The sequence below is a fragment of the Anabrus simplex genome, chromosome 13, assembly GCF_040414725.1.
Source record: "Anabrus simplex isolate iqAnaSimp1 chromosome 13, ASM4041472v1, whole genome shotgun sequence".
Taxonomy (NCBI): Eukaryota; Metazoa; Arthropoda; class Insecta; order Orthoptera; family Tettigoniidae; genus Anabrus; species Anabrus simplex.
Genome location: NC_090277.1, coordinates 74332761 through 74356842, shown reverse-complemented (window position 1 = coordinate 74356842; position 24082 = coordinate 74332761). Strand labels below are relative to the sequence as shown.

Below are 24082 nucleotides of genomic sequence, written 5' to 3'. Positions count from 1 at the left end.
TTAGGTCTTAATTGAGGAATATTAACAGAATTTTGTCTGATGTTGCAGAGAATCAGGAGAAGTTTTATTTGTACCTTATACTGAGTGTGGCGGCGGGGCTGGTGCTCTTCCTGGGGCTGGTAATAGGCCGCCTGCTGGTCCAGAGGCACCGCGCCCGGCGAGACACCAAGTTCCACGCGCCCGTCCCGCCAGAGCAGACGCTGCCCAACGGGTTCGCGGACGACGCCAGCGAGGCGGAGGCCGACATCGACCTGACAACGCCCGTCCCCGTGGTGGCGGTACATTCACCGTCGGCCAGCATCTCGGAGGTGGTGCGGTTTGGCACCGTAAGACGAGGCCCGCCAGAGGACGCCCCCAGGAGTCTGAACCGCGGCGGGAACAGCCAGTATTACTACGGCTGACGAGGAGTTCCGGGCTCGCCCAGAGCCCACGAACAACCCAGCAACAGCATCTGCCCGGGAACACGCACATACTGCTTCTAGCAGTGCTCCATGAACACTGAACTCTAACTCTTTGGCTAACAGGAAGCTTCCAGGCACAGTGAAGAAGGAAGCAGTCAGTCCCCTGGCACGTGGGAGGGTCTCAAAGGACGTTGCCAACATTGTAGCACCATGTCTTGTCCCATGTTTGAGTACAGACTTCCAAAACCCAAGATCGGGATTCAGTCGCAGTAGTGGCTGTTGATATCCGCAAATGTTCAAATATTGTCTGGCATCCCGACCACTGGTTACCCGTTTGGATCAACGATGATGTTTAAATGTAGGCACACACGCACACTTGAACAAGTCTAACCTCTTTTTTTCTCGATGAATGATGCAAAATTAATACACGCACACACCTGAACGAAGTCTAAACCCCTTATTCTTCACTTTACTACTATATCCCATAAACAGATCAATGGTGGTAAATTAATACACGCACACAGCTGAACGAAGTCTAACCTTATATACCCACTGAAGGGAGTTAAATGCTTTATCCAACTTTCATCACGGCACTGAATTGGCACCCACCCCGAGAATTTTACAAAAATAGTATTTGCCTATATGTGATTGTTCTTCCAAGTTCTGTTTACAGGAAGTACAGAATTCGCAAGGAAAACACTACTAGCCGCGGTTAGCACGAAGGATTCGCGAGGGGCGAATTTCCCATGACACTGGGAACAATAACTGAACTTAATAATGGTGTACGGTATTATGTGAGTCTACATGAAAATATGCACCTAAATAATAAATAATACGGTAGGTAGTTCATCGGCCTACCTCATAAAAATTGCTGGAAGTGTTGGCTTTATATCTGTTACACAAATGTCGAGACACGCTTGATTTCATGGACATTATAAATCATCAATGTACATTAGCTGAAGAGAAAATTATGATCTCCAAAGTAGAACAATAAATACAGCGAAGTCGAAATTAAGAAACAACAGTACTTCCATCTCTACTGGAATTAATTCAGTTTCATTTAATGACTTACCGTACCTTCTCCAGTTCTGCGTTGATTTCGCGTGATCGTAATAATAATTTCGTATCATGAATATTCGTAACCAGGGAACTGCAGTGCTGTCGACTAAGAATTTGACTCATTTTCGAACGTATTAAAAGTCGCCGGTGGGAATTTAAACGTGCAACGGTTTGAAGTTGTCTATTTTTAATTTACCTTTTACAACAGGGGTAAGCATGAAAATATATGTTTAGATCTCATTTCATTAGCTTAACGTTTTTTTCCTCAAGTGATCGCTGTTAGGAAGTAAACCCTGCAAGTGGGTTTGATTTGCAAAATTACAAGATTCCTTTTTAGTTTTCAAAAGCTTACAAAATGCTAAGTCTGCTGACTTGACGTATTTAGTTAAGTGTCTGTAGAACTTCAGAATTCAGTCTTCCCATCGCAGTGTCGTAGGTAGTTCTAATCTACTCTTCGTAATTCAACACGCTCCTTCTTTCTACTTTGCCTAATCGGACCTACGATCTATACGGTGAGATCCTGAAATCCGGTATTCGATATTTAACATCTGTTGGGAACAAAGTTTACCTATTGCTTTTCCAATGAAAATGTCAAAACATGAGTGAAGCTTATTTCTTTGCAACCTCGTCTTGTCGGCCTAATTATCAAAACGTCATCTCTGCCGATGGAAATAATTTTTTAGGAAAAATTTGAAATTATCTAGGAATTTACTTTTTTTATTTTTACATACAGTGTATTTCAAAATTATAGGTACAACCTACATGGGGGAGTAGAGAACAATGAAAACTCCTAATAAACATTGATTGGGAAACCATCAGTTTCTGAGATACGACTTATCATATAATGGTGCACCCACTTTCTATTCCAAATACCAGGCTGCACACTGGATACCGGTAGCATCTTGTATTTGTTGCGTCATTTGAAGCAGGTATCATTTTAACTCATGTGTTTCCATTTCATGAATGGACGTGCCAAGACCACTGCTTCAAATGCAGTACAATTATAAGATGCTGTTGACATCTGGTGTGGAGCCTGGTTCCTGGAATAGCGTAATTATCTCAAGAACTGTTGGTTTGTAGACCTATGTTTTATCAGGAGTTTTTCCTTGTTTCATGTACAGCCCTGCAGTTTGTACAAACCCGTAATTTTGAGCCCCCCCCCCCCTGTATAATATCAAAGCCATATTAGTACATACAATGAGAATCCCTGACGGAGTAGGTCAGACGGAAGAGCACTGGTCTTCTGTGCTAAATTAACAGGCTCAATCCTGGCTCAGTCTGGTGATATTTGAAGTTGCTCTAATACCCCACCCTCATGTCGGTAGATTTGCTGGCACATAAAAGAACTCCTGCGAGACAAAATTCCGGCATTTTGACGTCTGCAAAAACCAATGACATTATTGACATGATCCTTGGAGACCTACACAACCTGGGCACTATGAAGGACAGAAAGCTTAGCTGTATGTCAGGCCATCTCTGCCTCCAGCAATTAACTTGGTATGGTACTCATTTCAAGAGTAGGCTGTGTGAACTGCAGGACTTCGTGCCTCTCCAGAAGTCCAAATCTGGTGTCTTAAACTTTTTTCTACCTGAAAGGAAATCGAACCCACATCCCTCTTAATCAAGCACACCTTCACCTCCTCAGTTTGGCAGCTTCCTCGCATGTGTATATATTTTTAATTATCATTACTTCAGCTCATGTTTAATTTATTTCTTAGCAGATAGTGGAAAAGACATAGCAAGAACATTATTTCACAAGTGTTTAATACAGCCTACTGAATAACATTCCTAAACATTCAACAGTAAGCCAACAGCCTGTGACATAGGCCTAGTGAATTGCATTTGATGATGCAAGAAGATTTATTCCAACAATAATTATAGGAAAATGTTCCTATTGACACAAATTTGCCAAGTCAATGCTGTAATCAACACTATAAAATGTAAAATCTAAATTTTCCATCACAGTTCATTCCCAAATCAATGGAGAAAAATCTGTATTCTCTGTGTACTGTATATCTAAGGGCACTATTGTGTACCAAGAGCTTCTTTAACTCTTTAACAACAATGCTGAGGAATCTAGAAATGATATGTGAACATTAGCATGCGCAGTATTGAGCTGTTATTGCCCAGCATCATGACCCAGATCACTTATATTCTGTCTATCGAAGCATTCTTCTGGTGAATGTTTGGAAAAAACTGGAAGAAGAATATCTTTCTTCAGAATAGCCACCATCAGTACAGCAATTGGATAGCTGTTCCTTCTTTGACTTCCTTCACTAAACTTGCCTCTGTTCGGCTCTCTTTTGTCATAGATTAATATTTTATACACCTAAACTTGCCTCAATAAATCCTCTGTACAACAACAAAAACCAATGATCCACGTTTCTCGACGTTAGCATAATATGTATGAATAATTAGTGTAAGAATCGGATTCTGAGGACATTTATGCAGATTAGTGTTGCCACTGCCAAACACACTAGACAAGGGATATGATGCGAGACTGTTGGTGACAAGACCACAATGCAAACTGAGGTCCAGTCAGTTTTGTATGCAATTGCTATGACAAAGGAATTTTAAATCTCTTGCAGAAACTAAATATTGATAAATAGTTAGTGGGAAAGAATACTGCCATAAATAGAGGGAGCTAGATTAATTGGATGCCTCTTCCTACATTAGTACAATCTTCAGGAAATGGAAGCAATTAAACTGATGCTAGGGATGTGCGGTACTGTATCGACTTTGCTACATGTTTTAGTAGCTGTCATTCCTGGTTCACTGAAAAATCACAAAAAACTTGTATTTAACACTTGAAGTTAGCTATATGAATACGGTATATGTAAATCAGTGTTTGTATAATCCATTGTTGGCTGCCTATAAATAAGGTTTTTACAGTAAATCATCTTTCTCTTTTGCAATGTCCAATCTTAGCTATACCATGTTCAGTGAGTAGAGACACATTTCCCGCTCCCATCACAGATAAATTATCAGATTCATGTTCCAGTTTGGTGGTGAGGAAGGAGAATAAATGACCTTCAAGACCCTTGACCAGCTACAGAAAGTGCAACAAATGGATGTTGACATTACGCACAAAGTAACTACAACCTGGAGCAAATGCCACTCACTAACGAGAGTTTTATGCAACACAAGAATGCCTGTTTGAGCAAAAGGCAGCTGTGAGGCCTGCCAGGTTGTATGGTAGTAAGATCAATGAACATAAACTTTACAATGTGAAAATGTGCATGCTCCTGTGGGCCAGTGAGGTCGTTTTTAACGATATAGCAGGGGAAGTCTAAAAGTAGCACCCATAAAAGATAAACTCTCAGAACCATGTTCCATATACACAAACCCAATAATAAAATCATGAAGAAATGTTTATCCATCATTAAGAAGAAACAAAGAGGAAGTAGACCTACTACCTGCCTGACTACAGTCCATGGGGACTGAAAAATGTGGATCTTGGTAAAGAAGATGCATTTCAAAGAAATATAATAAATAGTTAGTCAAGATTAAGAAAGCAGATCGAAGATGACCAGGGAAAATGCGAGGAAGAATAAAATGAGGAATTGTAAAAAATGTCTGCCCTACCTCCCTTTTGAATCCTGGTTTTCCTAATCCCTCTTGCAACATACACAAACTAGCACCATTCGAGCTGTGTCAATGTTTACCAACTTTTAGAACTACACCTGTCACATAATAGGAGTCTCAGTTCTCACTAAACACAGAACAACTCAAATACTATACACTCAGACATGGAACGAGAAGCAAGCTACATTTTAATAGTCAATGGAAGAGATTTAAAAGTGTACAAGAATCCAGGAATACCTATGAAAGGAAGGAAACAAACTATCAGGAGGAGATTGTGATCATCTTAACAACATTCATGATACTGTAAATTTATTACGTGAATGCGTAATACATCGTAAGGAGTGATTTTCGAAGATTCGTATTGAAAGGCAATTAAAAAAGCTAAAGAAGCTAAAACGTTGTCACCTACTCAATACTTTATTAGTAATGTAAAAGCTAAAACATTCTAATAAAGTATTGAATGGGTGGAACCTTTTTGGCTTCCTTAGCTTTTTTAACTGAGTGCTTACCACAGTAAACAGCATCTTGTACCACAACACAGAACATGCAGAAAAGAGAATATTCTCACATCATTACATAACAAAACATTTCTTTACAGACCACACTACTCTGAGTTTCAGATTGAGGTGCTCAGAATAATAGTAGAAAATCCCAACCACTATTGAACCTTAGGCAAGAGTAGGACTGTACAATCCTGTAATAAACCTTTCATGTGCTTAAGTATGAAGTGAATTGAGATATGTAAGAGCTTTTACATTCAATATTGAAAATTTGTCCAAAGTGGGAAAGAAAACATCCTCAGTGAATAAATGGTATACTCAAACTGCATCAAAATGTTAATTTTTGGAAGAGAGATTAAACTTTAGATCTTTCAATATTTTTGTCAGAGCATAAGTGCAATGAGCAAAGAAAGGTGCAGTAAAAGGTCTGCTGAAAATATTGAAATACATATCACCTATCTACGACTGTGTATGAAATATATTGTTCATGATGGAGTTGATGTTGCAAAACAGTGTGGAAACACGGAAATGAGCCAGTTAATTTGGTATGTTAAGTAAACAAAGATTCATTATCTAATTTCCTTCACTTCCATGTATTCCTTCTAACTAAACAGCACAAAAACATAGAAACTACAAAAGGCAAGGGATCAAGATTTAATGGGTTAATATTTAAACACCATATTTTTCAAATCCTGAAAAGATGGAGCTGAGCTGCAAAACTAAACATAAAATATCATTTTATTCAAAATGAATGTTGGTTGGGATCTGTCATTATTATTCCGAGCACCTCCGTTGTCTTCAGATCAGAATGTGATCCAATGTGGTGACTTGTGTACCTATAATATATGTTATGAAGTTTGTAAATTAAGCATTAAAAATGATTACTTATAGAATATTATACTTTCTTTCTGCTCTGTTGTGAAAACTGCTCAGTCTAAACTCAGGTGAAGGACGGCTTTAAGAACAACGAACAGACAAACTTGATGGTGACTGTGGTCGAGGGTGTTCACAATGTGTCGCACTGCTTCCTACTGCAAATATGTTACATGTGATACAATGTGTTGGGTAGCATTTCCTCGCAGCCAAAGACTGGAGTCATTTCCAGAGACATACAATGTCTTCAGTGTCCATTGTTTTCTGTATTGTCCACACAGCGGATGAGACAGTTCATAAATAAATAATCTGTGTTTCATCACAAAAAACTGACAGTGTGTATGCGAGTGTGTGTACGTGGTTCAACCAACTTTATGAGACGTTCTTCACAAGAACGAGTTTATCAATCAGACTTAGTCTGCTGGTTTGTGGAGAAGCAATAAACCAAATGTGGGGGGGTTAATCATCTTATAAAATAGTGAACAAGAAACTTCCAGTTTAATAACCCTTTTGTTTCTCTTCCTTTTTTACATGTTTAGACTTGCATAGGGGCCATAACGTAACAGCGAAGGAGAATAACACGACTTCCGAGTGAGAATGGGAGGTGTCAGGGGTGACATCCACTGTCACCAGTACAACCTGAACAGGTATGAAATGAAGAGGAACCAGAATCGAATTTGTAATATTTGTGATGCTAAGAAGGGAAATATCACACCTGGGCCTCAGGAACTCAATTAAAAAATATACAAGCTAATTATTGTTGCATGGTAATAGCCCTGTTATTTTTATGCTAGCCTATATAAAACTTACAATAGGATCGTAGATACCAGGTGTATGCATAAGTATTTGCCATTTTTTGTGATAAGGAAAACATGTAATTTTCAAGGGAAATTCATTATTGTTTATTCAAAATATTGGCCATTGGTTTATATACACTTCGCCCATCTTTTGGGTAAGTTGTGAATACCATGCCAGAAAAACTGCTTGCCTTTTGTAGCAAACCATTCGCCGACCATTTTCCAACTTCCTCAAAATTGCTGAAGTGCTGCTCTGTGAGAGCATGACCCATTGATGGGAAGAGGTGATAGTCAGATGGCGCCCGGTCGGGGCAGTACGGCGGGTGTGGAAGAATGTTCTATCCAAGCAATTTCGAGGTGTCTTTCACTGGTTTTGCTGTGTGAGACAGCGCATTGTCGTGTAACAAAATCACTTTGCCATGTCTTCTGGCCCATTCCTGTCGGTATTCGATTAATGCATGATTTAAGTTAATCATTTGCTGGTGATAGCGTTGTGCATTAACGGTTTTACCGGGCTTCAAGAGTTTATAATACAGAGAGTGCACTGTCTTTCACATTGAAATCCCCACATTTAAATTGTCTAAACCATGTTGCACATGTTCTAATTGATGGAGCGTGTTCACCGTACGTTTCTACCCGCACGCGATGACTTTCCACAGCATTTTTCTTGTGATCAAATAAGAAATGCAATGCGTGCTGCAAATGCTCCTTTTCAGGCACAAACGTTGACATGATCACTGAACAATACAACACACAAGCTAGCGTTTGGCAGACTCAACTTGTATGTGTTGGTAGGTTAATGTCAGACAAACAAACTGACGTATGTGTCAAATTCATACGCTGCATATTGTTCGCAGGTACCATCTATTGGTGAAACTGGAAAGATGTATGCATACACCTGGTATGCCACTCAATATAACAAGCAACAAGTTCTAAATCTTTACTCTTCAGCTTGGAGGCTGGTACTACCAAGGGGTTAGGAGTAAATAAACTGCAAGGATCATGCCACTGCCATAATGAGGAGTGAGGTAGTTCAGCATTGTCTTTCATTAGACCAGAAGGTGTTATTACAGCCCAACTGACCTTGTGAACAGCACCTTTAATGAAATTCAGATTCATTAGTCATTATGAATACAGACTTCCACCACGTACGTGTATACTAACATGTCTTGCTGTAAAGTGAACATAATTTATGACAGACAACAGAATGTAATTTTTTTTGTAAATAAATTTTCTCAACAGTGCACTAGCTACCAGTGTCGTGGAAAGGTGTAGCATTCCAACTGATGAGCCCACGGCTACACTGGGGCAAAACGCTGGTCATTTTATGGTAGAAAAAACCTAAAGAACTTAAATGTTTTTAACATTTGCAATGAATGAAATTAAATTATGGTTTCCTTCTAGGATCCTTATTTTGTAAATAAATGTTCTGTATAACTTTCAATTATAATTTTTGTGTTCAAAGTAGTCTTCTGTTCTCCAATTACATTATTCGTTATCATTTTCTAGCTCCAGTTTCCTGGGTGTGGTGAACAAGCACTCGCCACTTCTTACTGTCAAAGTATAGTTTCTGATGCTCTATGTCCACCCACTTGACAGTCCTCTTGCTCACCTCCGAGTTCACTGTATCTATCCATCAATTTCTTGATCTCCCTCTGGCCTCTCCCCTTTCATTTCTCTGTCAAAGTAATTCCTTGCTGTTCTCATTCTGTCCATCCTCATAACTTGTCCAAACCATTGTAGCCTTAAGTCTTCCTAAAAGCTCAGTAACAGGTATTTTGATGCCAGCCTCCTTCCTGTTTGCTTAATTTCCAATCTTGTCCTTCCTGGTCTTTTGGTTCTTTGTTTTAAAGAATTTCATTTCTGTTGACTGGATTTTACTATTAGCCTTGATATGCAGGGTACATGTTTCAAGTCCATAGATGAGAACTGGAATGAACTGAGTATGAAACCTGGTCAGTTTTGCTTTTCTCACTTGATTTCTCACCTGAAAATAAAATTGAGAATCTTTCGAAGTCCTATTAAGTACAGTGGAAACTTGGATTGCGAGCATAATTCGTTCCGGCAACATGCTTGTAATCCAAAGCGCTCGTATATCAAAGCAAGTTTTCCCATAAGAAACAATTGAAACGCAGATGATTCGTCTACAACACAAAAATATTTATTCGCATACCATTTCTTAAAACAAAATATAATGTAAAACAAATTAAAGTGCACTTTACCTTACCATTGAATTACTGTTGGTGTGAGGGAGACGAGAGATGACATGAGAAAACTTACTGTGTAGCACAAATTTCACGAACGGAATCACTGCTATGTGTTGGCTCATTTGAATTGTTTTCTTTTTGGGCAACTTTAACGGGGAACCTGTCCAATGACAATGCCTCTTTTTGAGGATTTCACGAAAATGTGACATTGCATTGTCATTGAACTGGTTCATCGCTCGCACTGCTACAGCCTTATTCAGCTGGTGTTTCTCTACAAAATTTTGCACCGTTTCCCACATTTTGTGCTTCTCCTGAATCTCAGTTGAAGTGAGAGATTCCATTGACTATTCCTCCTCCTCTTCCCTGGAAGAGATCTCCTCCCTAGCATCCTCCTGTTGTTCGGGATGTAGGTCCATCAGTTCGTTGATGGTCAGTTCCTGGCTATGTTCTTCCACCAGCTCTTGAATGTCCACGTAATTCACCTCCAGCCCCATAGTCTTCCCTAAGGACACAATTTCATCAACAATCGGTGGCTCATTTTTACCAACAATCCCGTCAAAGTCACGTCCAAAAACACAGTCAGGCACAGCTTTCCCCAAGCAGAAGTGGAGCTCTCTTGGTGACTCCATCCCTGGCTTTATCAATGATCTTCAGGCAGTTCACAATGGGGAAATGATTTCTCCCAAACTCACGGAAGGTAAGGTTTATTCTTTTGGTCACTTCGAAGCATCGCTGAAATAGTGCTTTGGTGTATGGCTTCTTGAAGTTCGAAATGACTTGCTGATCCATAGGCTGGAGTAGTGTTGGGAGGAAGGAACTTGACCTTAACGAACTTGAATTCCTCCGTCAGTAAGTCGCCCTCAAGGTCTCAAAGCCTGGAGGATGAGCAGGAGCATTATCCATAACCAGCAGATTATTTTCTGAAACGTATTTCTTCACTACAGGACCAAAGACCTCGTTCATCCATTCAACAAATTCACAGGGGAGGGGAAAACGTAGGCACACGTGACGCTCATATTGTGGAACCTCACTCGCTTATCAAGTTACAATTTATTTAAAATGCTTGCTCGTCTTGCAAAACACTCGTAGACTAAGTTACTCGCATTCCGAGGTTTCACTGTATTTCATAGTTTATTGTTTTATCTTTTGAAATGATGCTTCCAAGGTATTTGAAGTTAGAAACAAATTGCAACAGAGTTCCCTTCAAGAAAATGATTGAAACTATGCCTTTCTTTTTGACAGTCAATTAAACTGTTTTTGTTTTACTGATGTTTAATCCATATTATTTAAACTTGCCATTCCAAAGATTTAGTTTCTCCTGTACTGCTTCAATTTCTCCCCAGATCAGAACATCATTTGCAAATATTAAAGTGTTAGGCTCTTTGCAATGGTCTTCAATAGACTTTATGATCTGATCCATAACAATGATGAACAGGAGTGGTGACAAGGTCCTGCTGGACTCCTCTTTTGGTTTCAAACCAATATGATCTTCCATCCCTTACTTGGACACAGCTAAAGCATTTTTGATAGAGCATCTTTACTTTATCAATCAGGAAGTTTGGCACACCTATACCTTCTAAGCATTCCCAGATTATCTCTCTAGACACACTGCTGTAGGCCTTCTCAATGTCCATAAAAACCATCACTAACTTCTTACCATATTCCCAGTGCTTCTCTGTTAGCATTCTGATGGCAGATATCAGATCTGTATTATGCATTAAAATGTTACAATTTTACTTGTCACTAATAACAAAATAGTGACAAGCAACTATTACCATACCATAGAAATATTAGCATGTATACATTTTTTATTGCAATCACCACGGCCCAGGGAGGACAATTCACTTGTAAATACTGTGAAGTACAATAGCTTCTCAACTTACGGGAAAAGTGTCAGAGAAGGATGTGCTTTAGTTATTGATCCTCTCCTGTGTTTATAGATATCAAAGGAACGGAAGAGCAGAATGTTTATCTCCATATCTTATCAAGTCTACGTACAAATAACTTTGAGGCTTCTGAGAATACTTATCAAACTCGGTTAATTTTTTGCTAACCTTATTCCTTTCTGCTCAAAGTGTTAAAACTGGTGACAGACATAGGAGACACATCTCACTCCTGATATCTCTATTATATAAGAAAGCACAATTCATAATTTTAACTTCAATTCACATGACTGGAAATCCATTTTGTCAAGTATACTGAGTCTCTGGAGGAAACAGGCTGAGTTCAGAACATAGACTGACAAATTTGCAGCTACTGGTTTATTACAAAATATCGTGTACGAGAGTAACTGTTTACTACAAGGCCAGGGGCTCAGTAACTTGACAACAGGTTTAACGTCTAGCAAGCCTCGTTGTTCCTCTGTGTAATGATATAAGACACACGCACTCTCACCTTCCTCTCTGTCGAGGATGGTGAATTTCACAAAAACTCGTCAGTCATAATGTATCCTCATCCAACTGACTACATCTCAGAACACCAAAACATGGATGGGATTGTGCAAGTTGCTGAGATTCAAAAAAGTCAAATATTACTTTATCTCCAAGAGTAGTGGGCTTCCTTCTCAAGGAATGTTGTCAACTCGGAAAGTTGACAAAACTGTTCCACAATGTGTGTAAATATTGTAAAAATACAAACAAAAATATATAATTTGTTCCTTATAACTGATTATCTGTGAGTAAAACAGAAATGGAGTATGTAGCAACAAGTTCTGCACTAGATGGTACTTGATAGCAGTCTACATTAGGGTATACTTTTCACAAACCAAGAATGCATCTATGATTATAAGTGTGAGAAATGCTAAGAGAAGACAAAATATATGAAATAGTTAATGCAGAAGGTAATATAGACAACCCTATAGAAAAATGGATGACTTGGGAGGGTTGTGTGTTTATGGGTTATGTACTGTAAATAATTTTTTGAAAGCTTAAATCCTAGCATTTTGAAACAAACATTTCAAAGCTCAGGTCTATGCTTTATAATAAGAATGTCAATAAGGAATAAAATTTACCACACCAAGAAACAATATGGTAGCTTGTGAATTAGTTCATGTGCTGCTTGTATGACTTTCACAATCCCTATTTAACATAAATAGAAAAACAAATAAGTTGAAATGACTTTTTTTCAGTTTACATAGTAATAAAGAACATTACAATATTTAAGCACTTTTAAGAACGTCTGAATGCTGTCAGTTCTAAAAGCCTGCAGGTTTAGATGGTAAATCACTAGTTAAAATCCACTGAGAAGGTAAGAAGCAGGATTACTTTTTAAATCGCTAAAATTTCTTGAATTCTGGGAATAGGTACAAAATATGGGGTTGGACTAAGTGTGTTAAAGAGAACTAGTGAGAGGGTATTCCTTTGACTCACTCCTTTCTGTAAGCAAGCCTCTCGTATTTCTCTCTTTACGTTAATTATGACCCTCTGGTTTTCATGTAATTTATGCAATATTCTTTTATTTTTTGAAGCCAAGTTGTTCATTCATCATAATTTTCAAGAATTTTTCCAATTTACAACATCAAATGCTTTTCCTAGATCCACAGATGTAATAAATAGTGTTTACCTCAAGTCCAGCATTTTGTCTACCGGTACTCTTTATGTTAATTATGACCTCTCTAGTTCCTCTATTTCTTCTAAATGAAACTGGTCCTTTCTTTAGCTGTTAATTCTGTTTGATGAACACTAGTTGCCTTGTGCAATCATACCTGTGTCATTAGAATTCTGCTCTAGATGGAGAAACTCCAGAGTATTCTAAAGACAATGAACAGGAAGTTTACGTTCGCATTTGCGGACATATCCACTCCAGTCCTCGAACACACTTCTCCAGAATACAACAGAAATGTTTGGTCCATTTTAATATGTTTTTTGTTTTGTTAATAAGGAAGCCATTCTTTTTCAACATTGACTCAGTTAATATAACTTCCATTTTAACAAAGTTTGGGGCTTTTCTGAACTAAGATTACTAGATGTGTTATCAGCTATACAGTACCTTAAACATTATTGTCCTTTCCAACTGGAGGAGATTTTTGAGCACAAGAGATTATGTTCATCTAGCACAATTGCACTCGCAATTTATTGAAGCTATCAGAAATGTAATTAAAAGAAAGGAAAAGGAATTGTGTTAGTTCTACCAAAGCAAAGCAAAGTCATCTCTGTACAGGCCATGAAGGCCCTGGGAGTAGTGGAAGATAAAGGCTTCCATTATTCGTAACCTCGCCACTTGATGGGATAGAGTGTAGAGTAGGCCCGGCCGCCTTTGCCCCCAGCCTGGTACTCATTTTTGGTGTAGGCTGAGTGAACCGTATGCCATATGCACCTCCGGAAGTGGAAATCTCATTTCTTAAATTTTACGACTTCCTGACGGGGATTCAAACCCACATCCTTCCGGGCGAACCGAGTACACCTTTACCGCCTCGGCCAGGCAGCCCCTGTTAGTTCTACCACTATTCCTTATTCTGTGTCATACCATTTCCACTAACTATTTAGACAGTGATAACAGAACAAGAAATGTTTACTTTACAAAGGAAATTTAGTATGTCCTCCTATTCAATCCATACTCCATCTTTAGATGAAATAATATTAGTCATACATGATTTTAATATCTTGTAACAAGAAATTTTTATTCAATCCCAAGAACTTCTCTAGTCAAATTCTTTTACCAGTGGTAGCATCCACCTCTGTATTGTAACAGGTAGCGTTCAGGGGCCCAGGTTTGATTCTCGTTATTGCCACTAGTTTAAGATTAGCAGGAGGGCTGGCATGTGGTTAAAATGGTATATGCAGCTCATTTCCATTGGGGGGTTATGCTTGTACCACTTCTACCAATATTAGTTTGTGTTCACTTCAGATGAGACTGACCTTTCTGAGGCCAATAACCTAGATGTTAGGCCCCTTTAAACAACAAGCATCATCATCATCATCATCATCATCATCATCAGACCCACCTGTATGATCTATGCTAGAACTATCAGCTAACTGACAGATCATTCCGTCAAAATCTGGGGAAATTCCATAATGCACAATCCATCTCTGTTTTGGTGACCTGCAGTTGGTCAAGATAGCAGACCGTTTTTGTCAACAGGACAGCAACAGCTAATGTGTATTTATGGCACTGTTGAGCAACTGAATGTTTATAATTGGTAGTGTATAAATGTGTATCATTTCTTAAGTTTCTTCTGCTACAGTCTTCAGGTGCCATAAAATTATGTAATTATATTTTATTTTATGAACTTGGTACAATTTGAATTCCTTTGACCCTTTTTGAGAATTTTCAAACAATTCCTAGGGTCAATGTCTTAGCTCATAACTTTTTAGATGTTGTAACAGTACAAAGAATATGTTTCTTATTTTAATTCTTACACATATGTTGTGTTTCCAGATGGTCGAGTTCTAGATGATGATTGAAATGAGTATTAACAAGAGGTTGGTTACTCCCATGCACAGAGTTCTTCATGCAGCACAAGACAACACTTTATGAAATTTTAAACATTTTCTTTCATCAACTTAACTCTTAATGTTCGTATGTTAGAAGTAAACCTGCTGTTATGGCTCGCTCATTAAATGACTGCTGATCTGCATTTAGGACTGTCACCCGGGTGGCAGATTCCCCGTTAATTGCTCATATAGATAATTCTTAAATGATTTAAAAGATGTTGGAAATTTATTGAATATCCAATCCCTAATCCTCGTACTATAAATGAATATTTGCTCCAATTTGTCCTTTTAAATTCCAGCTTTATCTTCTTATTGTGATCTTTTCTGTTTTTTTAAACTCCATTTCGAGCTTTTTCATCTATTAATGTCATTCCACACAATCTCCTCACTGAATGCTCAGAACATCCGCTTAGTCGAGCAGGTCGTCTCCTTTCTCCCAATTCTTCCCAGCCCAAAGTTTCTGAAATTTTCGTAACTACTATTTTGTCAGGAATCGCCCAGCTTTCCTTTGGATCTTCTCCTGTTCCTGATTCAGGTAATCTTGGCGAGGGTCCTCTACACTGGAACCATAATTCTGTTTATCAGAACTCTCCCAGCATATAATTTTTGTAATAACAATGTGAATTAATGCCAGCATTTTAGTCTTTGGCAACTCTTGGGCAACATAAGTCTAGAAAGTAGCATTTCCTGGTCACTGGAGTAGATTTCTGCCATGAAGACAAAGAACAAGTAAACAGAAATTAAATTTCACTGCCAGGCTATGAAATATATTTACACTTTGTAGTCCATTTCTTTTTACTGGCATAATTTAAAAGGGAAATTGCAGTGTGTGTTGAAAAAAAGATAAATGCTCTCAAGAGATGTACCGTAATAATATTTGAAAATAGAATTTTACTGACATTTCTATTTCTCACTTTTTGTTTTTTGTCATTTGCTTTTTCCTACTTCATATCCATATTCCTTATTTTCAGAATGCTTATCTTGAGGTGCTTCTTGTCCATTGTCTCTTCTTCATCTGGACATAATAATACTCTGTTTTTCTGGTTGGATATTGAATTTCTCACTTATCTTTTATCAGTTTCTTTTTGAACTTCCTCCAACACATTTCATCATGGTATAAGTTAGCAGAGGTACACACAGAGAGCAATTCATTTTAAGAAAATCTGTGTGCTCTGTGCAAACAACAGACTTGAACCTAAGTAATTGGAAGCCTAAATGCCAAGCTGGAAGACCACAAACAGTTATTATGTTTTAAAGGGCAAATAGATATTCCTTTTATTTTCTGTTTTTTACTACTCATAATTCTAATAAGTATATATTCTCTTTCACATTGCATCATTGTGAAGTGATACAGGGACCAATAGTACTCCTTAAGTAGCCTCTAGTAAAATAATTTACCAACAAACTCAAATGTCAGTAATTAAATTATTCATAATCACTCTTAAAACAGAAATAAAATTCCAAGTGTTTGCCATTTAAATTACTAAACTCTGAGCTTTTCAATCACAGTATCCAAGGGAGTGCTATTCTAGTATTGAATATATTCCACTTTAACATACTAAGCCATCTTCAATGTTATGAAAATCAATGTCACGGCAGCAAATTATTCTACTAGTGACCTTTAAAGACTTCAGTAATCTTTTAATTAGTGAGCTGAGTAAACCTTTTCACTGTTGGATTCTCAGATGGGATCATGCATTCCAACAGCTGGATCTTTTTGCTTACCCACAAATGTCTGTTTATAAAAATTTATTCATTTTGTCAGCGACATTCATTAAAATTTTCTGGATCACAGAAATCTCAAAATACTCTAGTTTTGAGGATTCTGGAATCAAGTTATTGTCAGACATTCATGGGAGTTGGTACAAACTCAGTCAGACCATGTGAAAGGTACCTGGACTGCACAACCACTTATCATCTTAACCCATAGCACTTTGTTGACAGTATTATTTTCTATAGTTTCCCCAACTTCAGCTCATCACTTTTACTACTACTGAAATTCACATCCAAATTCATTTCTTTTAAAATATCTACCCCCGGGTGCGTACTTCAGTCGCATGTGAAAGGGATGATGCACAGTAGTGTGTTTATGCCTAGGTAACAGAAGCTAAACATATTTACTCAACAAAGAAATTAAGTATTTGAAAATGTAGCCAACAGACTGCAGCAGAATACAATCATGTTCCAAGTTAATGAAGTTTATTCAATTACAGCGCAAGAGCAAATCAAGTTAACTTGACTGCAGCATTGGCAGACCACTTAGCGTGAATTGTGTAAACTCAATCACAGTAGCAAAACGGTTGATACACAAAATTATGAACATTCAGTCAGGTCAAAAGTAGTGGCATTACTACTACTTGCTGAGACTAAGAGACCCTAAGTATATTTTCTTTTAGTCAAAAAACCATGAGGTTATGATAACGGCACGAATTATGAGAATTTTTCCAAATGGGTATCAAGCATGGAGAACAACAAATCAGGTTTGTTTTTCTCAGTATTGGTAGCAGCAAACCTCTTGTTAAATTATGGTTACCCTGGTAAAGAATCCAATAGTTCCCATATATTTCAGAACTTGTTCTCAAAGGTAAATATTTATCAGTCCCAGTGAACCACTGAATTTTTTTAAAATATATAAAATGTTACTGTAATTTCTTAATAAATTTCTTAGGTTTTATACAGCTAATAATATATGCTGTATTGAGTTAAGATTTTACAAAATCATGGAATGCAGAAAGAACTAAACAGAATTAAGATATGTAGATTGATTTTATGTTGTTTTGTTATTTTCAATACTTTTTATGAGCATTTTTGTTCTATATTTTATATTAGTATAAACCCTATGCCACTCTTTGAAGTACTTTATATTATGAGTCTGTTCATATACTAACAAATTGTAAAATATGACTGGAATATTTACATTATGTCAAGTTCCACAAAACATCCTTGTTGTAAGCTGTTTAGTTTTTGTTTCTGCTTTGTGCATTCAGAGGGTGTCATTTCCAAGCTAACAGTAAGCCCAATACCACTACTTCCTATCCCAGGTTAACTGTGTCTGCATGTAAGACAATTCAGTTTGATCTGGCATAATTTTCCAACTCAGACTGTGGATATTCTGGATTTTCAGTCATAATCATGAGATATCACTGGGACTGGTAAAAGACAAAATATCACTAACTTTTTTTTTTTTCTACAACTGACTTTGTCTTAGTCTGTGCAACTCGCAGGCTGTGTACATTTAAGAACTATCCTATGTTATGTGTAATTGACAATGATATTACATTTTAATATTGTAAGAACAGAGTTACTCAATGTGCTATTCAGAAACTGAATCAGAAAATACTTTTCATATGTTTGCAATAAGTGGGTTAGTATTTTGTTTAAAATAGAAAACAGTTGGGGCATTGATAGAAGTTGTCTGGTTATTCATTGGGAAAATGCCTGTAACACTTCACCTTGTCTATTTAGTGGTAAATCTTATTGGTCCATGAAAGAATATTTTGTGTAACTGCAAAAAGGTTGTGATTTAAAGAGAGAAACCTTCATGGCTAAGAACGGAATCCAACCTCTGAATTTGGATAACGAGTCAGACATACTACCTTTGATTTACCAAGACAAAAATTGTACTGCTTCTACATATCACTCTTCCTTAAAGAAACCAATTTAAAACAAATGTATTGCTGTGCATAGGTGTATATTCTCGGAAGTAGGCAGACCCTTTGCAATCATCGATAGGAAGCTCTCCTTTAATTGAAATTTCTTCCAGATATCAACCATCAACATTTGTACAGTTTCTTTCACACCTACTAATAAATCATAAACAGTGACTCTCTTAGTTTGATATTTTTCCTTGATATATGAGGACACTGACAAGCAAACTGACTCTTTCTCAAGATTCACATGCTATTGCTGTTTTGGCTTAATTCTAGCCATGCTATTGGTGTCTTTGCGTAGCTAGAGCTATAATGTTAGCTTTTCTTCTACTTTCTTCTGAAGCCAGGCAATGAACTTTCTCATAAACTTACCAACATCCATCATAGGAAATGTTGACAGTGTGTGACCTCATGATGGTGCTCATTTCTAAATAATTAGCCAAGCGGGCAGTGCCCATTTAGTAGAACATGCTTCAAATGATTTTAACATTCACGCAGATGCATCGGCATGAGTGGCTCCACACGGTTGATGCACTGGCCTTCTGACCCCAACGTGGCAGGTTCGATCCTGGCTCAGTCTGGTGGTATTTGAAGGTGCTCAGATATGTCAGCCTTGTATCAGTAGATTTACTGGCACGTAAAAGAACTCGTGTGGGACTAAATTCTGGCACCTTCGTGTCTCTGAAAACTGTAAAAGTAGTTAGTGGGACATAAGGCAAAATAACATTATTATAATTCAGATGCAAGGCTGCATTTACGCCATAATGTTCATCTAAATCATGACACAGTAGCACTTATGTTTCAATCTCGCCAAAAGTTATCCTCTTGATGCCTGACAATTAAGCTTCATACTAGAGCTATGTTCACCATCATTTTGATCCACTCAGTAGAATGAAAACACCCTCAAAAAGCTGATAATTTGTCCCATGGAGTAAATATTGTGAAACCAAATTTGGAGGGTGAGAACATGTTTAATGAAAATGTCTCAAATTTATTAAAAGAATTTTCTGATTCGGCCTTGTATTTTATGTATGATTTGTAGTCATTATTATAATTAATTTATTTATATTATATTGTCAATGTTAAGTGATATTGGAACATTATATATTTGTATAGTCAAATGGTGAAATGCCTTACAAGCCAAATAAGACAAACAGTTCAACAATTCTCTTTGTTATACGCCTTCCTGTTCGAACTGCATGGTACCGAGTTATTTATGTACAATTAACTATGGATATTACGTATTTGGTTAAATAACATTTCCAGGAACCCATTATAATAAAAGTCTTTATATTTATTTACCAACCACTCCCTTCCACATGTACCTGACAGTTATAAAGCTCAACTTGTACGTAGGATTCCAGCAAGATACAGCAGATATCTTGGATTCAGGAGGTCAAATGGACTGTATCACGATTGACATGTCTAAGGCATTTGATGGGGTGAATCATGGGAGACTACTGGCAAAAATTAGTGCAATTGGACTAGACAAAAAAGTGACTGAATGGGTTGCTATATTTCTAGAAAATAGATCTCAGAGAATTAGAGTAGGCAAAACAGTATAGAGTAGTAATAAATAAGTTACAAGATAGTGAGCAACTGCAAAATGACCTTGATAATGCTGTAAGATACACAGCAGGCAATGGTATGATGATAAATGGGGTTAAAAGTCAGGTTGTGAGTTTCACAAATAGGCAAAGTCCTCTCAGTTTTAATTACTGCGTTGATGAGGTGAAAATTCCGTATGGGAATCATTGTAAGTACCTAAGTGTTAATATAAGGAAAGATCTTCATTGGGGGTAGTCACATAAATGGGTTTGTAAATAAAGGGTACAGATCTCTGTACATGGTTATGAGGATGTTCAGGGGTTGTAGTAAGGATGTAAAGGAGAGGGCATATAAGTCTCCGGTAAGACCCCAAATAGAATATGGTTCCAGTGTATGGGATTCTCACCAGGATTGCATGATTCAAGAAGTGGGAAAAATCCCAAGAAAAGCAGCTCGATTTGTTCTGGGTGAATTTCCGACAAAAGAGTAGCATATTGCAAGCTGTCCACTTCATGACCGTATCGATGAATTCAATCAACAAATTATTAACACATTGAGTGCCAAACAGATTGTAGCACACTATTTCACTGGTGCCAGGCATGAATTTAAATAGTATTCCACTGGTGCCACAGCAATTATACGTCTTGTAGGCTGTTTATATAATCTTGGGATATATTAATGTGATGTACTAAGTAAGCTTTATCTCATCATACCAAGGTCATGTGTGACACCATATGGTGTCACATAAATTTTTACTAAGCATAAAATATAGCGTGATGCCATACGGTGTCACAGAATGCCTCAATGCTTTATATGGAATGTACAACACAAATTTCAAATGTGTCAAAGTTATGTAATAATTCAAACTAACACAATATTTATGAAAACCTGCTGAAATGCAAAACAAGTCCGTATATTACATGCAGATGAAGAATACAGACCCGGTATACCCAGCCTAGGACACGAATTGTTGTTTGGTACCATCTGTTGGACCGCCTGTGGATGGGAACGGTTGTTGGGAAGGATTGAATACATCCACAGGTAATTCCTGCCATCAGTCTGCTCTTTATGTTTTTTAGGGTTAGTTGTAGACTGATTCAAAGTTCCTGATGCACGTGCTCCTGGGTTGTAAATGGAAAACCTTTCTGTGTGCCTACACAAGGACCTCAGTCATCATTGTTCACATGATTGTGTACATCATTTGCACCAGCATCGTCCCCACCTATAAAGTCACTATCAGTATCGCCACTGTCTTCCACATCACTCAATACATCCATCGTGCTGTCAGGGCACTCATCGTCACTAGCGTTGTATTCACTGTCATCAACACTTACATCTTTCTCTCCATCAGAATCCATACGTAATTCACAAATATCCAATTCACTAATTCTCTTCTTGGTAAGTCACTTATCATTTCTACCAAGAATATTACCAATATCTGCCATTTCTTTATATTTTTGCACAGCTATAAAAACCGAATGATAATTCGCATGTAAACAAGGAAAAAAACAAGGCCTGGGGCACTTTCACTTGTGAGAATGATCACTGGCCACTCAGTGATTTTGGAAGAATACTGTAGCGCCATATGGTGGCACATAGTAGCAATACATAGCTGGAATAGACCCTGTAGTTTGCACTTCACGTAGTATCAATTTTACACGCATAGATGTCACAGCTGATTTTCTACAGCGCATTACCCAAAACTCTGCTGTGCCGCCATATGGCGTCACGCCAACTCTGATTTCAAGATCTGTGAGCCGCCATATGGCGTCACGCCATCTCAAATTTGAAGACCAGTGTGACACCATATGGCGTCACGTGGCACCCAACGTGTTAAAGAAATTAATTTAAAACACCACCTAATCGATACTTTATTTCTTGTCTTTTGGCAGAATTATAAAAACATTATCATATATCTGTGTATTAAAAGAGTAGCGTTATGAAAATGTAGCAAAGTTTGAACTGGGAACACTCGGGAGAAAGGAGACGAGCTGCTCGACTCAGTGGTATGTTCCTATCTGTCAGTGGAGAGATGGCGTAGAATGACATGAGCAGATGAATAAGTTTGAGTGGTGTCTTTAAAAGTAGGAAAGATCAGAATATGAAGATAAAGTTGGAATTCAAGGGGACAAATTGGGGCAAATATTCATATATAGGAAGGGGAGTTAGGGCTTGAAATAACTTACCAAGAGAGATGTTCAATAAATTTCCAATTTCTTTGAAATCATTTAAGAAAAGGCTAGGAAGACAACAAATAGGGAATCTGCTACCTGGGCGACTGCCCTAAATGCAGATCAGTATTGATTGATTGATTGATTGATTGATTGATTGATTCATTGATTGATTGATTGATTGATTGATTGATTGATTGATTGATTGAAAAAAGCACTCCTGTAGACAAACCACATTTTTTATTTTAAATAATAAAGTTGAACGATTCATGTGCCAGTCACTACTTAGTAATTTATTTGAATATTTTTATACATGTTTTGCCATTTTTAATGCTGAATGTCAGTTTAGTACTTGTTCATATGCCACTGCTGCTTTTAAACATTTCGAATACCATAATTTTCAATGCTAACTAACAGCCATGGCTGTCGAAGCATATGAATATGTAGATGCTGCAGCAAGGTAATGATTAACGTTTTTCTATGAGTGACTCAATTGTTTTGCTACCCGGTGACAACTAGTGTGCTATATAATAGTGGAGAGTGTGTCTGAGCCTGGTCCATCTCCATTCAAATGTGCCTGTATAGTATGACTTCCCTGCCTACTCAGCCAGACTCTGTGTGTCTGACTGACTCTTACATCATAACTGCAGGCTCTGCTGGTCACTGCTTATGAAATGAACATGTGGAGCTCTCTGACATGTAACACACTCAATCTCATACTAGCCAGTGACAAGAATACTGATGATCTTATCGTTTGCATTATAAATGAGTGGGCCATTAAGGCTTGTAAATTGACAAGGGCTCTAACTGAAGGAATAGAAATTCTCTTCTGATAAAAACACAATTGGTGAATTAATTTATTCTGAAGCTGTTTTCTTACCTTAAAATGGTAATCAAAACCACTATGGGCCTGCGAGGCCTTCCCTTAATCTAAGTGAAGACCAATTTGTCTACATTAATACCATTGATTTTTTCTCATCAGCCTTGCCCAAGTAGTTTCTAATAAGACACAAAAATGACAACAAGAAAATTAAGAATGACAACAACCAGATTATTGAAGCAACAAGATGGATATTGTTAGATTAACAGTTAGTGTGTGCAGTAGTGGCGATTGGGAATTAAAAGTGCGGGGGCAAACAAATATACAGACAACAAACAGTAGGCCCTACCCAGGTTACGGGATATAGCAGATGGAAGTGGGGGTGGGGGGTTATATACATCAAAACTGAAGAAGCAACCTACATGATAAATTTTTTGGTGCACTCTGAGCAAATTTTGACAGAGAGGTAAAGGTTGACAATTTACCAATTTAAGTGTGGTAATAATAGTTTTTAAAGATTTTGATTCAATACTACACAATAAAACTTTTACCAAAGGAACAATATTACGCATTACAATTAAATAGAAGTACAGCATGATTATACAATAAAATCATTTACTATTTGACTACACACTAAGAATCTAAGAGACACTAAAGAGACTGTCAGACTGACGAATGCGCACGGCAAGCGGGTTAATCATACCTCAGTGTCCATGACCTTGGCAAATAAATATATATACTCCTGATTTTTTTAATTTTTTCGTAACCGCAAAACCCAACTGGTTCAAAGAAACTGAAAATTACAGAAAATTCACTATTCGAGCAAACAGCTAAGGTAATAACTAAAGACAAAAATATAAGATTCCAAGACAAATCTACATTATAAACCAAATCCATTATCTCGGAAGATGAGAGGAAGCTAAGATCAGAAAGAATGAAGAATACTGGGTACTAAGAAAAGAACAACACACAGAAATGATCGATTCGACGTACCCCAAAGAGGATGAAACGAAAGAAGAAAATACCACTGCTACCCTTC

At 37.6% G+C, this 24082-nt stretch overlaps 1 protein-coding gene and 1 long non-coding RNA gene across 2 annotated transcripts in view; both read left to right on the top strand.

Moving 5' to 3' along the window:
• Positions 1–401, top strand: part of LOC136884946 (uncharacterized) — a 535891-nt gene extending 535490 nt beyond the window's left edge. The window contains exon 9 of the mRNA XM_068230060.1: positions 49–401. Coding sequence (XP_068086161.1) covers positions 49–401 — 353 coding nt within the window. The remainder of the gene's footprint in view (positions 1–48) is intronic.
• Positions 402–1492: 1091 nt separating this feature from the next.
• LOC136885110 (uncharacterized) lies at positions 1493–19788 on the top strand. Its single transcript, XR_010861460.2, has 2 exons — positions 1493–7065; positions 14799–19788. It is a non-coding gene; the product is annotated as an uncharacterized lncRNA (long non-coding RNA).
• Positions 19789–24082: the final 4294 nt, after the last annotated feature.